The 15,020-nt window shown below is 42.0% G+C and overlaps 1 protein-coding gene across 4 annotated transcripts in view; it reads left to right on the forward strand.

Annotated features, from left to right (window-relative positions):
* LOC139801712 (contactin-4) overlaps positions 1 to 15,020 on the forward strand; it is a 257,518-nt gene that overhangs the window by 193,122 nt on the left and 49,376 nt on the right. For all 4 annotated transcript variants that reach the window (XM_071756351.1, XM_071756350.1, XM_071756348.1 and 1 more), the window contains 4 exons: positions 122 to 306; positions 8,399 to 8,535; positions 9,843 to 9,972; positions 13,183 to 13,333. In XM_071756351.1, the coding sequence (XP_071612452.1) occupies positions 122 to 306; positions 8,399 to 8,535; positions 9,843 to 9,972; positions 13,183 to 13,333 (603 nt within the window). The remainder of the gene's footprint in view (positions 1 to 121; positions 307 to 8,398; positions 8,536 to 9,842; positions 9,973 to 13,182; positions 13,334 to 15,020) is intronic.

Below are 15,020 nucleotides of genomic sequence, written 5' to 3' on the forward strand. Positions count from 1 at the left end.
ACTGACCATGTCTTCAGCATCCTCAGAAATGAAGCAGGCTTAGGTTGATCAAATGAGCTTATCAGGACAAATCCTGCAGCTTTTTCTGTGAGTCTTACTTTGCTTTGCTTTCCCCATTTAGCCCAGTTCCTACCATTAGCTGGAGGAGAGCAGATGGGAAACAGATCCCCAGAAAAGCCAGGAGACACAGATCGAGTGGACTTCTTGAAATCCCAAATTTTCAGCAGGAAGATGCTGGACTCTATGAATGTGTAGCTGAAAATGTGAGAGGGAAAAACGTGGCAAGAGGACAACTGACATTTTATGGTAAGCAGCCTGCCTGCTTGCAGGGGGTTTATTGTCTCGGATGGAGTATGCAGCAAATTAAAAAAAACACCCCTTTTACAAACAGCACATCTCAAAAAGGGTATAATGTGAAATAAAACCTGTCTGAGTGGTGCATATGAATTGAGAATCAGAGCAGTTGGGACAGAAGCCCATCTCTGGAAGGACATCTGCATGGCAACATGCAGAAAAAACTTGCAGAGGACTCCTTTGCCTTCTCATGTCCATGAGGGTAAAGCAGAGATTCTGGTGGAGCATCCTGGGGGTTGCAGTTTGGGATTTATTATGTATGTGTCACTCGAGCTTGTGGTAATAAATGTTAATTGCTTCTAACCAATTAAGACCTGCTTTAAAGAGGGGTCACTGGTTACACAGCCCGGAAAGCTGGGATTAAATGCCTTCTAGCAGATGAACCAAGCTGGCAGTGGGGAAGTTTTCCCAGTTCTGAGTTACTGTGGATTACCCCATGCAGAGGTGAATAAAAGTCACAGAGAGGAGTTTTCAAGGGATGAAGGGGCTGTTGGTTTGGTATTTAGTTTCTGTTGGATACTTTGGAAGCAAGAAAACTGTAGGTTACATACCCCTCACACAGGTGTGCAGAGATCTCACCATCCTAAAAATCTTTGGTTTGTTGCTGCCCTAGAACAGACTCAGGAGCATAATAGGGTGCTGCTCTCTTGAGCACATGGAGAGAAATTCAGTGTTGTTTCCCCCACATGGTCCTAAGGGCCCAACTTCTGTCAGTGGGGGAGATTGGGTTGAACTCAAGAGATGAGAAGGATGTTTCTGATTTATAGAAATTCTCTGCAGCAAAAGAGTTTGGGAACTAAACCTTCTGGCAAAACTGGATTGAGTTTGGTTTGTAATGTGATGGCTTTCAAAAAACAAACCAAAAAAGTCATATATAGGGATGTGTTAAAATTGGAAGTATTTCTACAAGACATTTCATTTAGATGTCAGAACTTTTGGGGCTTCCAGTTCTAGTGAATACTTCTTTTAAAACTGAGTAAAATGCAAAATGAGAAAACATTGAAGAGGAGTGGAATAGCAAGAAATAGGTGAAATCTTTTATATTAAGGAAAGAATCTAGAGTTGATTGAAACCATTGGTTTTTTTAATTATAAGATTTGAAGACTTCTTTTACTGTTTCTCTTCATCTTTACCCTGTGGACAGTAAATGGAAAGACATTTTCTAGACGTTTGTTCAACCCACTGCCAAACCTGCCTTCCTAGCAAAGCAGCAAATGGAGCCTTTGGGATCCTCCCAGCATAGCATACATTAAGTTATAATCTAATTGCCTGGAGGCCTGCAGTTCCTACACAAAAGCTGCAACTGTGGCTAGTGCTGGCTTCTAAACTAGAGATGTCATTTCAGCCAAGAAGCTCAAGATTTGAGGAGAAGAGGATTGTCCTCCTCCCTTTCTTTGTCATGCCAGGAACTATCTTTACATCAGCTTTTCTTCATGTGAGCAGAGGAATTCCCTGTGGAGGGGTGTGAGCCTGCTGCCTCTGCTGGGTATTGGTTTGAAGGGTGATTAACCACAATCTTGCCCTTGTTGTCTTGAGGGTGATGAGTGACTAGGTTGTAAGTATTCAGTTGCCAGGGATAGCTTGTGTTTGGCAGCCCCTTAGTGCAGGAAACAGATCTCTTAAAAAAAAGCCCTTGCTTTCTATGAGCTGGGCTCTGGAGTTTCACATGGCAGTGAAATTATTTTAGGGAAACTGCAGGTAAACATTTTATAAGACTAATTGAAATGGAAAGTTCTTTTCCTTAATAATTATTTGTAAAGCTGAGAGGTGTTATGTCAGTGTTGGAATACAACTGAAATGTTGGCAGAGGTTTTCTGGTTGCTTTTAGCAGGTCAGGGCTGGCTTCAGGAGAAGGGAAGGAAGGCTCTGGAGGATGTGATACGGGCGGTTAGAGGTGCCACCTGCATGCAGTGACCTTCTCTGTCACCAGGTGTGCCTTGGAGATGGCAATCTGGTTCTGACAGTGTGACTCCTTTAAACCCAATTATCTGCCTCTCTGTGTAGTATTAAAAAAGAAAAAAAAAAAGGGAAAAAGAAAATTAAATTCCAATTTGCCTGCTCAGTGTAGATAACCCAGCGTTGCCTCCGTTGTCAGCGCCTTTCATTGCTCCTGGAAGTTGTCAGGGAAGGTTGACTTTTGCTGTATTTCATTCTTGTATCAATGTTTATTTTTTCCTCTGTTAGCATATCAGTGCCACTGAAGTTGTTCGACATTCTTGTTGCAGCAGGAAAGGTTAATTAAACTTGCAAGATCTGCTCTTCCTCCCTTTCCTGTGCTTTGAGCCCAACGCAGCAACAGGCAGGCTGTGGTTTATTGCTCTCCAAAAGCATTTGTTCTGAGTGCTGTGTCTTACTTGATAGATAGACCTACACACTGGGAAACGTGTTAATGTTAATGCAATTACAGTGACTTATACCTGCTTCCTGGGCTCTTAGAACTCTGAACAACACATCACTTGTTTTCTTGCCATAAGTCTCTTGTTCTCTCTGCCGTTCCTAACCAAACACCCTGTTCCTCAAATTAACTCCTGAGAGCTGGTAAATTAAACTGCAAAAACTTCTTTTCCACCCTGGTTTAGCAGCCAGAAATGCAGGTCAAGGATGAGTTCCTGGGTGCCCATTCCCTGAGCCTTTGGGAGCCAGGCCAGGGCAGTCCCTGGGGCTGTGGGCAGCTCCCATGAGAGCCCAGAGCACCATCAGCTGTGTGTTTGGAAACACAGCATTTCCAAAGCACTCCCATTGACCCCATTCTATTTTTCATCCAGCTGCTCATAAATTTTAAATTTTATAACCTTCTGCAAGGCTAAAATTTATATCCCCAGCAAAAAGCAATGTCAACAACCAATTTTTATTTTTTTTCATAAATAGAGTAAGCAGCTTACCTTAGCTAGCTAATTTAAGAAGAAATTGCCTTTTTTGTTCATAGACCCAGCATCAAGAAGATTCTTATTAATTAGCCAATGTTTCATTCAATTATCCAATGTTCCATTCATGATTAGATTCTGTTTCAGTCAGATCCTCCTTAGTCAGGCAGTTACAACCCAAAGGGTGTCCTGAGCAAGACAAGAGGCAGTGGGCAGATGCAGAAGCACAGTGAATCCATGAGGTTCTGGTGTGGTTCATCCCTGTGCTCACCTCCTTTCCCCCTCCATATCTCTGCTGACTTCCTTTGGCCAGGTTCTCCCTGCTGCCCATGGTTAAATAGCACCACACCAGCAGAGTATTCTCCTGGACCTGGAGAATCTAATGGGGTATGAGGAAAAGTTTTCACACTGAGAACAGTCAACCATTGGAAAATTAAGGTGAAGAGGGAAAAAATTGCAGTGAAAATAGTTTCTAAAAGTGTCAGAGCAGCAGAATCAGCATTATCAGACTTATTTGTAACTAATTACAGTTCTTTGCAGCCTTTTGTAAGATATTCAGCAGAAACCCTTTAATTGGCTGGACTGCTTTTCAGATTAAATACTTCTCAAATCAAAGCCCCACCAGGAATTCATGTGGCTCCTTAATTTTGCAGTTAAGAGAGTCCCCCTCTTTCATCAGTGGACTTGTGTTTTATCTGTGCAAAAGCTGTTTTATGCTGCTCTGTAAAACAACCTCAAATGTAAATCATGTTGTGCTCTTCATTATGTCTAGAGCTTTTTAGAGGACATTTGCATAAGTGAAAATCAGGGAGTTGCATGTCTCAGATCACAAATAATTTGCTGAAAATTCAAAGCTCCTTGAAAGAAAATTAGTTTCTGGACTGATAAAAATACAAGAAAATTCACATAAATAGGACAGATATGTCTTAATTATAATTCATATGCCTTACTAGAAAACCCAGTTTGCTACCTGTTACACAGATAAGTTACCAAGAAATGGTCTTTATAAATGTCCCAGTAATACCTACAGTCCTGTGGTGCCTGGTGATGCTAGAGAGAAAGTGACATAGTAGTGCAGAACAGGTTGTGGGCAGGTGGTAAATAAGAAGTAAGGACAATTTTAAGTAGTTTTTATCAGGTAGGTAAACTCCTTCAAATCTTTGTCTGTTTGTATTTCTCTTGATATTTAATATTTTAGTCTCAAGTTGGACTGGGACTAAATTTGGTTTTGCTGGTCAGTCTTCCAGAGAGGCAGAAGGGAGAGTGACAGCATCTGGTGAACTTTGCAAAGCTGTAGATGGATGGAGATCATTTAGGTGCAGCATTCAAGCCAATGATTTGGTGGAGGATTTGCCCAGCTTTGAGAGTTGTATAGATTTCAAATAGTCCTTAATTGGCAGTAGAGGTCAGGAGGAGATAAGGACAAGAAGAGGAGAAAGTGGTGTAACTGAAGGTCTGGTTTCATGTTCCTGTGATTGTCAGGAAGAATAACAAAGTAGGGACATATGGATTTTGTTTACAGAAGCTATATCCCCATTTGGACCAGGATGACGTGTGCACTTGTCTGAGCAAACCTTATACACTGGCTGCATTCTTTATTTTTAATTACTCATGTATTTTTCCCATCTGTTTTTCTTACTACTTATGCTTGGCTTTCTGGTCTTTCTCTGAGTTTTCTGATCCAGGGCTCAGTCTCAATCTCCTTAGGATAGATACAGTAATGGACAAGTCATTCAGCCTTTCATCTGCCATTAATGATGAATTACACAGCCTGCACTAGGTCATCAGCTGCAATAAATTGGCTTAGGAACACTGGAATCAATATACACCGACAGAGAATTGGATTCTGTATATGTATTAGTACCTCATTTGCTTTAGCCTTCTTGCTTGTTTTGAACTCACTGATGATTGCAAAGACCTACAGATTTATTTCTAGTTTCTAACATTGCTCCCATCATTCTTTGTGTCTTACTCATTTCTGATGGAATGCATCATCACCCACTGTGTTTAATTTTCAAATGCCTTTTAGGACATGGTTTCTGCTCCAACTTTCCCGTGCCTACTTGTGCCTTTCAGTGTTTTACAAAGGGGGAGACTCATTCTGGATTTTTTTGGCCGTTTGTGCATCCTTTTATAACCCCCTGGTTTAAAACACCCCACTTCATGTTGGTAAAGGCTGGAAAGTGACCAAAGATAAACAGGTTTCTTTCTAACTGCTGCCATCATTTGCCTGCTATCCCCCTGCATATGAATTCCAGAGAGCTCTCATCACCTAGGAGGGGGGTATTTTTAAATAAAAATTATCCTTATGTAACAGTCATGCTTATGTTTTTAAGCTTTTTCTTCCACTTTATAGATTTAGCATATGATTTTTTTTTTTAATTCAGTTGAATTCTTAATTGGCTTCCATGTAGGTTTTTTTCTTGGGTACTAGATCTTTTTTCTGAGATGTTTACAAACCAAGGCCAGCAGCATCTAAATACTCCAAACCCATCATATGGAAGAATTCCTTTTTGCTTAGCACTGCTGAAATGATCCAAAGGACTTTCTCTGGTGTACTGCAACCAGTCATAAATTAAACCTTGTCATTATCTCGAATAATGTCGCTATATAATGTTGTAGCATGGAGCTGGTTTCATATCCTTATTTGAATTATTTTAATTATCATGCTTGAAATCTTGTGTCACATTACCACATCCTGGTACGATCCCCAATGGGAGGCTGTCAAATTTCATTATATTATGGCAACTCTCATTTGGTGGCTCAAACATATTTGCTACACGAACCAACCCTTGTGTATTGCTCAAGATGAAGCCAAGAGCGTGACTGCTATTCTCTGAAATGAACTGTTGAAAGGAGAGGTTGACCTAATTAGAAAAGTTTCCCAAAGAGCAGCAGAGAATGAAGCTCCTGTGAAACAAAGGGCGACGTGGGTGTTCAGTGAGATTTATTTTGGACCTATTATGCTCATGGAATGACAGCCCAGGGTGGCAGCTCCCAGCATCTCACGTTTGCATCTCGGCACCATTCCTTAGGAAGGGAGTTCAGGTGTGTGCCCTGCAAAGTCCAGCAGAAACACTGGACAAGGAAAGTCATTTGTTGTCTTGGTGAGAATTTTCCTTATTTGAGAGTCTGCCTGAAATAAGGATGATTAATGAATTTCCTTTGCTCGTGGTGTGAGGGTTTTCTTTCTTTTTACATAGCTTACCTCTGTCTGTTACAGAGCCCACCTCACCTTTCAGGGCTTTCCTTGCTTTACAAGTTGCTTTCAGTTGTTTTGCCTGGATTTTGTTGGTTTTGTGTGGGAAGTCAGTAAAACACAGTACTGCAAAGAAAGTAAATGGATCTGTGTGGTTTTATAGAGCTCCTTTAATGGGACAATAAGAGTCTCTTCAAAATTATGAGTAGGATGCTGCTAGAACAGTAAATATGTAAATTCATGAGTCATTTGTAAATGTCCTTGAGCCACTGAACCCGCTGCAGTCGCTCATGGTGTCTCAGTTCAATGGTATTGTTCAAATTCTTACTCCAGATGACAGAATTGCCTTTCATCTTCCTCCATTTAAACACTTTCCCTTTCATATCTCTTTAGGTACAGATAATAAAGAAGCTTAAAATATTACCAGGGCAGGAGGGGCAGTTGGAGAAGTAAACACTGCTTGGCTCTCTTTTTCAGCTGCTTCTTTTGCTTCTGCATTGTCATTATGTTCAGTTTGTCTTCCTGCTTTTGGGGGGCTTTTTTATCCAAGTCCTTTGGAGTTCAGCTGCTGTGCAAAATTCTCCTTTCTTCTGTGCTTTGTTGTTTGTAGACATGGGGAGAGGGGAGGTGTGTGGGGCCATAGGTGTGGGATTAAGCACACATCTGTCACAGCCTGAGCAAAGCTTTAAAGGGCACCCAGCTCTCAGCCTCTGTGTATCCAGCATCCCAGCTTGGTAGACACACCAGTGTTCTAGGTTTAATCATGCCAGCTGTATGCTGAACTTTCCATTTTGACATGCTGGTGGTTAATTTATCCTTTCAGACCTTTCCTTATCCAAAGGAGATATTTAATATCATTACCTGTCTTTGAGTCTTTTTTTGTATGATTGCGTGGGGAAAAGCATTAACCAGGTTCTTGGAGACCTCTGCTGGTAACATCTTCCTGTTAAGTCTCTCTTGTTGTCTTATCTCTAAATAGGGCAAATGACCATTAAAAACCTGAAGTCACTTTTTCTTTATGGGACTTGCTAATAAGTATTAATGGTTGTATCTAGACAGATGGGGTTTGTAAAGACAACATGGGAAAGTCAGAGGGTTTCTATGGTCTGTAAAAGCACGTGGAAATTTTAGAGGAGCTTGATTTGCCTGTTGAGCTTGGATAAACTTAATCTGTGTTTAAAAAAAAACAAAACGACAAAAAAGGTGATAAAAAAATGTGAAATGCAACTTGAAATACAATCACGTAAGTGTCTGAAAACTGCCAGTGTCAGTTTTCTACTGAAAAGTGTCTCTACTACCTGCTTTTGGACTTTCTTGGTGTGTTCATTGTCCTGAATATAATTATTGAGTCCCCAGATTTTCTATACGTATGGAAGATCTTTCTGTGGCAGGACTAAGACTGAGAATTTGGACCTGAAGTGGTGCCTATAACTGTGCAGGCCTAAATTGCTGGAATAAAAATAATTTCAATGCAGAGAAAATTCTAAATTACAAGTTTTGAACATGGATTATAAATTTTAAAGCTTTGAAGCCTGAATCATATAGATCCTGAAAAGGCAAATCTGTTTGAAGGCCCAGTGGTCCAACAGTGCCCTTTGTTCTACTGGGGCAGCACATGAGCTGTTTTGGTTTTGTATGATCAGGGTGGCTGAAGCTATCCTTTTTCATTGAGTGTTATTATTAAAATCAAAATTAAGCCCTGCTCTGATCTTGCAGAAAGCAGAAGTGGACTGAGGAGAAAAAAAAAACCTCTAAAATCCAACTTGGAAGTGGTCTAACAGAGAGATGGCTGCTCGCTTGCATCTGGAGAGCACGCTGTTGGTTACCTCCTTCTTTGTTGGTTACCTCCTTCTTTGTTGGTTACCTCCTTCTTTGTTGGTTACCTCCTTCTTTGTTGGTTACCTCCTTCTTTGTTGGTTACTTCTTTCTTTGTTGGTTACCTCCTTCTTTGTTGGTTACCCCTTTGCTGGTTACCTTGCAGCTCAGCCCAGCTGGATCCAGAAGATCAGTGATGCTCATGCAGCCATGGAGGAGAGCGTGGCCTGGGAATGCCGAGCGAGCGGGAGGCCGAAGCCCTCATACCGCTGGCTGAAGGATGGGGAGCTGCTGCTGCCCCAGGTAAGCTCTGCCAGGGCTTCCCTGTTCCACCAACTTTCTTGTCTCCACGTGTTTTATTACTTTTGGACTGGAAATGGAAGGGGTGCTCTGAAATCCCCCCTCTGTGCAGGCAATTCCTCCTGGGTGTCTCTGGCATCAGGACTGCGGCTGGTAGTGATGAGTAGGACGTAAGGCAGCTCTGCAACCTGAGGTACTTCCCAAAATGAAGGGTCCACAATACCAACCTAAGGGTGGAGCATCCTTGTGAAGAAGAGATAATGGCCAAGTGAGACTTAGGGAGGCTGTGGTCAGAAAATGATCACCCAGGATTAATACTTGGTTTCAGTTTCTGATGTTCAGGTGAAGTTAGTGTTCCCACTGGTCTCTAACAACATTCCCATTCACTCTGCTGAGCTGTGTCTCTCATTCTGTCATCCTGGGGACCAGGAGCATTGCCTGCCATTGCAGGGAACAACTCACCAAAGCACTGGTTTCACCATAGCCAGCACTTTTTTCCCCTTTGCTTCTTGTGAAGGAACATGGCAGCCAGGATTTGACTGAACCCCAGTAAGGATTGCACAAACATTAAATTTCCACTTTATGGCCAAGTAGAAAGCCAGTAGCTCTTCATGTGACTGGTTTTTTAAATGGCAAAACTCCTGGGGAGGGAGGGAACACTTTGCTGTACTTATTAAAATTGATAGCAGGAGCTCCATATCCTTAGGCTGACAAATGATCCCCTGGTTTTTTGTTCCACACAGTGATTTTACTTGCTTCATGCTGGTCAGTAGCAGATGGTCTTGTACTTAAATCATGTTAGTGGCTGATATGAAGTAAAGGATCATTAAATTATTAACATCTATATTGTTTTCAGTAAACTGCAGAGGATTTCAAGTATTTCTCTCTGTGCTAGCTAAGATGGCAACCATCTCACCAACCTGCATTGCCATCTCTAGTCATAATGCCCCTGATTTAAAGAACAGGGTTGGCCGTGATAGGCCACCATGGAAGAAAACTGCATTTTTGATTCAAGTTTTATCTGCTTGAAAGGGATATTAATCTAAATGGTTTGGGTATTAAATCAAAGAGGAGTCAAGGGAAACTCCTCCACTTTAAATTGTATTTACCAACTACTTTAGTGGTTCTACTATTTACTATTTAACCTGACATAAATTTAGCTGGCAGACAGATTGGAGCATGCAAATTTTTCCCATTACTGCTACTTTTTGCGGATCTTGGTATAAAATGTGACACAACAACTGCTGGGATTGTGTTCCAAAGAGGGATCTCCTTATTTATTTTTTGATTTGTTTCACTGTTTCCTGCAGGAGAGAGTTCAGCTGGAGCAAGGCTCCCTCACCATCACCAATGTCAGCCTGTCGGATGCTGGCATGTATCAGTGTGTAGCTGAGAACAGGCACGGGGTCATTTTTGCCAGTGCAGAACTGAGTGTCATAGGTAAGTGCTTTCCTGAGAGCTACAACCCTCCCAGAGCCAGCACAGCCCTCACCCAAGCTGGTTTGGCCAGCAGGAGGATCTTGCATAACTTGTTTTTAAGAAAGACATGAAATGAAAATCTGAGGAAGTGGATAGAAAGGAGAGATTTTTTTTATGTCATCCCATCTTTTAATATTCATCCAGGTGACTGAGCATGGGTTGCTGGCAAGCTTGCTCACCTCTTCCTGGTTAGAAATGTATTATGGAGAAACTGAAGTACTGCCCCAGTTCAGAGCAAGCTGGAGAGTAACTGCCTGCCCCTGGGCTGCAGAGACTGACTCCCTGGAGGAAATATTGAAAACCCACCCCTCAGGATAGACATTTCACCATTCTAATGGCAGGTGAAATGCTCCCTTCCCAAACCCTCAACAAGAAAAACAACTTCTGCACCACCTTTCTTGTGCAGACCCACTCTGCTTGTCCCAGTTAAAGTCAGGAGAATCCAGGTGGTTCAGTGCCTGATGGGAAGGAGCAAAGGTTACAGAGCCAGGCCAAGAGGCAATGGTCACAAACTGAAACATGGGAAATGTCATTTCAGTGTAAGAAAACTCTGAGGGTGGTCAAATGCTAGAACAGGTTGCCCAGAGTGATGGTGGCATTTCCATCCCTGGAGATATTCAATACCCAACCAGACACAGCCCCTGCTGGAGCTGCCCCTGTTTCAGCAGGGCTGGGACAGGACCATCTCCAGAGGTCCCTTGGCTCTCCTGGAGTCTGTACCTCATTCACAGATGATGTGGTTGAACAGGGGGCAGGCCTGGGAACTGATATATCAGCATTAGATAAATAGTTTTAAAGGGTTAAACTGAGCTCAGGATTACAAAATAGTGGTTTGGTTGTTTTCACAGCTGATGTTCAATAGCACCATTCTCTGCTTTATCTTGAAGAACAAAGCATGAGGTCTTTTCTGATTATGGCATTTTCAATATCGGTCATTTTTTATCAGCAGCAAGAGATGCCTGCATAGAAGGAAAAGAAAACTTAGTTGAAATATTGTCATTGTTGCTGTTCAAGAAAAATACAATAATGTGCAATAAATTAGACTTCACAGCACTAAGATTTATTGGATGTGTTACTGGGTGAAAGAAATCGAAATAAAGGCACTGATGCCTTTCCTGCCTACTCAAAACCCTGCTTAAAATGAGACTTGGGAGTCAGGGCAGGGCTCAGCAGACAGAGGTTTAGCCCTTGGTGGGTACCCCCAGTGCCCCCCCTGCCCCTTCAGCACCCAGGGGGAACCTCACAGCTGCACAGAAAGCAAAGATGTGGAGAGTCTGCTCTGAGAAACCTGGGCTGGGCTGAGTTCTCATTTGGATTATGCAATCTTCAATGTGTATGTCATGTGAAAAGTACCCAAATGGTGTGCTGCAGGTTAATTTCTATGGATCTATGATTTAATTTGCTGTATTTTTAAAGGCAAACAGTGTGGTTTCCTTTTTACAGGAGTTTTTGAAGGAGGTCAAGATTCTGAGCTCTTACTGAGGATCATTAGCTTGTAAATGGATTTTTCTGAGCATAAAAATGGTTGTTTTAAAAGATCCTGAAGTTAAAAACTTGAAACAATTAACCACCACTAGTAGCAAGTGAAATTTACAACAAAATTAAATGAAAAAGACAAATGAAAATTTATGGAGTGAACTTTTCACAAGAGTGATTCTTCTCTATCACTGTTGGCAGCCACATTGCCTGGAGCCTTCAGCTGAAGCCATGACCCTGTTGTGCTGGGCATTGTAAAAACATGAGTAAGATGTAGTCATTGCCTTAAGGAGTTTTCAGGCTAAATGTTTTGAAAAATAAATATTTAAAAAGGGTGGGGCTAGAGTAAAAAAAAACCTCATTAAAATCTTCATTCTACAAGCAAAATGGTGAGATATAAAATGCTTTACCCCTGAAGAGGCAGAGGGAAGCTGTGGTAGAGCTGAGCCAGACTTTCTAAATGTCAGATGACAACATTTTGAGCCTCATAGAATAAAACCCATTTAGTGCAACTCCTTTACAGGACCAAGTAGGAAAGAGCAAATAACTTGTAAAAACATCCAGCTCAGAGATTAGTGAACTCTGATTCATAGAAATGGGAGATGAGATCTATTTCATCATAAAGCTCACCCCATTATCAGTGTAGGAGTATGTTTTATTCAACTCTTTAGCAACAGGAGCAATATCTAAACTGAGGCAGACAAAATGCCTAAAAAAAAAAAACATTGCTTTTGCTGTCACAGCTTTTGTCTCCCTGCTGCTTCAGGTGAGCTTTGGATCACATTCAGGGCAGGAAGAAAGTAAAGGTGAGGAACATGCCTGGAGCTCAGGGGGTATGGGGTTTGGGCAGGAGGTGCAGGCACACCATGAGCAAAAGGGATGGAGAGATTGGGAGGGGACTGGGCAGAGTTTGCTGCCACTGGTCAGTCAGAAAGCAAGCTCCTGTCGGCAGAGACATAAGGGCAGGGCAAGAGTTCTTCATAAAACCCTTCAGCTGCCTCACCTCTTTGCTCAGAGCTTTCTATATTGAACAAAATTAATTGTCCTACTTTGATACAAATAAAGCCTTCTGATTGTCTTTGGGGAGTTCACTACCAGAGGCAGTCTAGAAGCAGCCTCCTCAGAGCTCTGCCTGTCACCAGGCCCCCTCAAATAAATCATTAAAAATCCTTTGAGGCAGGAATCAGAAGCCAAACCAGCTCCTCACAGCCAAGCTGCAGACTGTCTGCAGGGCTTTGGTGTTTGCTGCCATGAAAATCTGACTGTTTTTCACAAACAGGAGAGTGTGCCCCAGAGGGCCTAAGAAGGGTGATAGAAGAGTTCCTCGTTACGCTGCTGCCTTCTTGAGTCTTGCTTTGTTTTGTTTGGGTCAGGACCTGGCCACCTCAAGGTCTCCCACCCATACAGCATGAAAATAAAAAGTCCCTGTTTTATGCAACAGTTGTGAATATAAAGTATAAAATTGTTGACTTTTCTGGCAATACTGGTGTTTCTGATAAATGGCATGGGTTCTGTGTTTGAGATGATTTTCCTACGTGCTGCTGGTCTGCACATGGCAATGTGTGACAAAAAGATGATCATGCTGTTATGACAAAGAAGGAAATAAATATATTTATTGTACAGTTCGGGCAGGTTTAATTCTTTGGTTCTTTTAGTTCTTCTGATCTGGTTTTTGTGTTGTGTTTTTTCTTTCAGCTGTCAGTCCAGATTTTTCCAAAACACTCTTGAAAAAGTTAACTCTTGTTAAAGTGGGTGGTGAAGTAATCATCGAGTGTAAGCCGAAAGCTTCCCCCAGACCTACTTATTCTTGGAAGAAAGGAAAAGACATCCTAAGAGAAAATGAGAGGTAATGTCTTAAAGTAACCATTTCTTTCATTAGCTTGCTGCAACCCAGGGGCTTTCAGCAATGAAAGCTAAATTTGTCATTAATAGCTTCCCAAAATTGACTTGCAAATAAATGTGAAAACAGCGAGTGCTCATTCTTGAGGAGCTGGGGGGGAGATTTCTGCTGCCATTGTGTTCATCCCAGTCTCTGTCTGCTATTAAAGCATCCCTGCCAAGAAGCTGATAAAGATACATTCTGAAAAGCAAATATTTTGCCTCTGCATTGCTCTAAATAGCCATTGTTTTTCAAAAAATTTCCCAGGAGATAAAACCCTCTGCTGCAAATTACACTGCTGTGGTGCATTACTCAATGTCCTGCAAACAGGAATTATTTGGGGTCAGTAATTAATCTGGCAGTCCTAACGCCTGACTTGGAGACAGCTTTTTCAGACTGGCCAAGTAATTGTTTTTTCTTTTTCATTTAAATTCAAAAGGAGAACATTTGTAGGACAGTGGGAGCTTACCTCCTCTGTTTGCATGCATGGTTTTGCAGTGATTTGTTGGTGACTGTGTAGAGGGGCAGCTGTGTTTCCTGTCCCCCTTGCACTGCTTCTAAGAACAAGTCCTGGAGAGCTGTTAGGGGAGGTAAAAAAGCCAGAAATCACAGGGAAATTTAATTTTTTTAAAGCTTAAATCTGTTACAACCCTTCTTTTATCTTGGAAAGCATTGTGTTGCTCCCTCCAACCTGCCTGCTTGTAATCAACATTGAAATATATCATACAGTGATGTGTATGAGTGTGCTAAAAGCTGTGGTTCATTTAGATCCAGATGAGTGAAATAATGAACACCCTATTTCTGACTTATTTTTCTCCTGTTACCCGTTCTTTACAAAGCCTGTTGTCTATGGACCTGTTCATCTTCACCTCTTGGGATAGAGTTGGGTGATGAGTTCCACAGAGCTTTCTCTAGGGGTAGAGGAAAAGCTGGGCCAGGTCTGAGTTATAACAGATCCAAGGTATATTGATTTTTATAACTGAAATAATTTGTTCTTCTGGTGCAGATTGTGCAAAGGGTGGGAAGGATTAAACACTGGACACTTTGGACTGTCAACCCTCTGAGCCTCTGTCCATCTCCCTGTCCTTGCTGGCACAGTCTGTGGCTGGAATGTGCTGTTTTCTCTGACATGGTTTTCCTAGGCATGGCCCTGTCCTTGTTTGTTTTAGGAGGGAGATAAAACATTCATTTATTTGAGCAAGAGCTTAGGAAAGGAAAGAAATGTGAGTGATTGTGCTGCTTCTTCCTTGGTCACTGCTGTGCAGTGCTGACAACCAAGTGATTTATTCTTTCTTTAGCAGTACTCTCTCGTCTGCAAACTTACCTACAAGTTGGATGCTGTAACACAGCAGAAACCCCTGGATCCTGATTTCCCAGGGGAATGAGGCTCACACACTGGTAGCATGAGGCTAAGTGGCAGCTCAGATTGCCTGTGTGTTTACTTCCAAATAACATTTGAACTGGATATTTGATCTGGCTGGAGAAGTTTCAGCTGGTTTCCTCCAAGGTTAAAAGAGGAAAAGATGCACCTCAAAAATAGGAGGTTTCTTCAGAGCTTTGTGAAAATTGGCAGCTGGGAAAAGGAGGGAGTCCACACCAGGGCACCCTGAAGGGTGCAGACATCTGTGTAAGACCTATGGTGTCTTCCTCACCA

This window comes from Heliangelus exortis, chromosome 12 (assembly GCF_036169615.1).
Source record: "Heliangelus exortis chromosome 12, bHelExo1.hap1, whole genome shotgun sequence".
In the NCBI taxonomy this organism is placed as follows: domain Eukaryota; kingdom Metazoa; phylum Chordata; class Aves; order Apodiformes; family Trochilidae; genus Heliangelus; species Heliangelus exortis.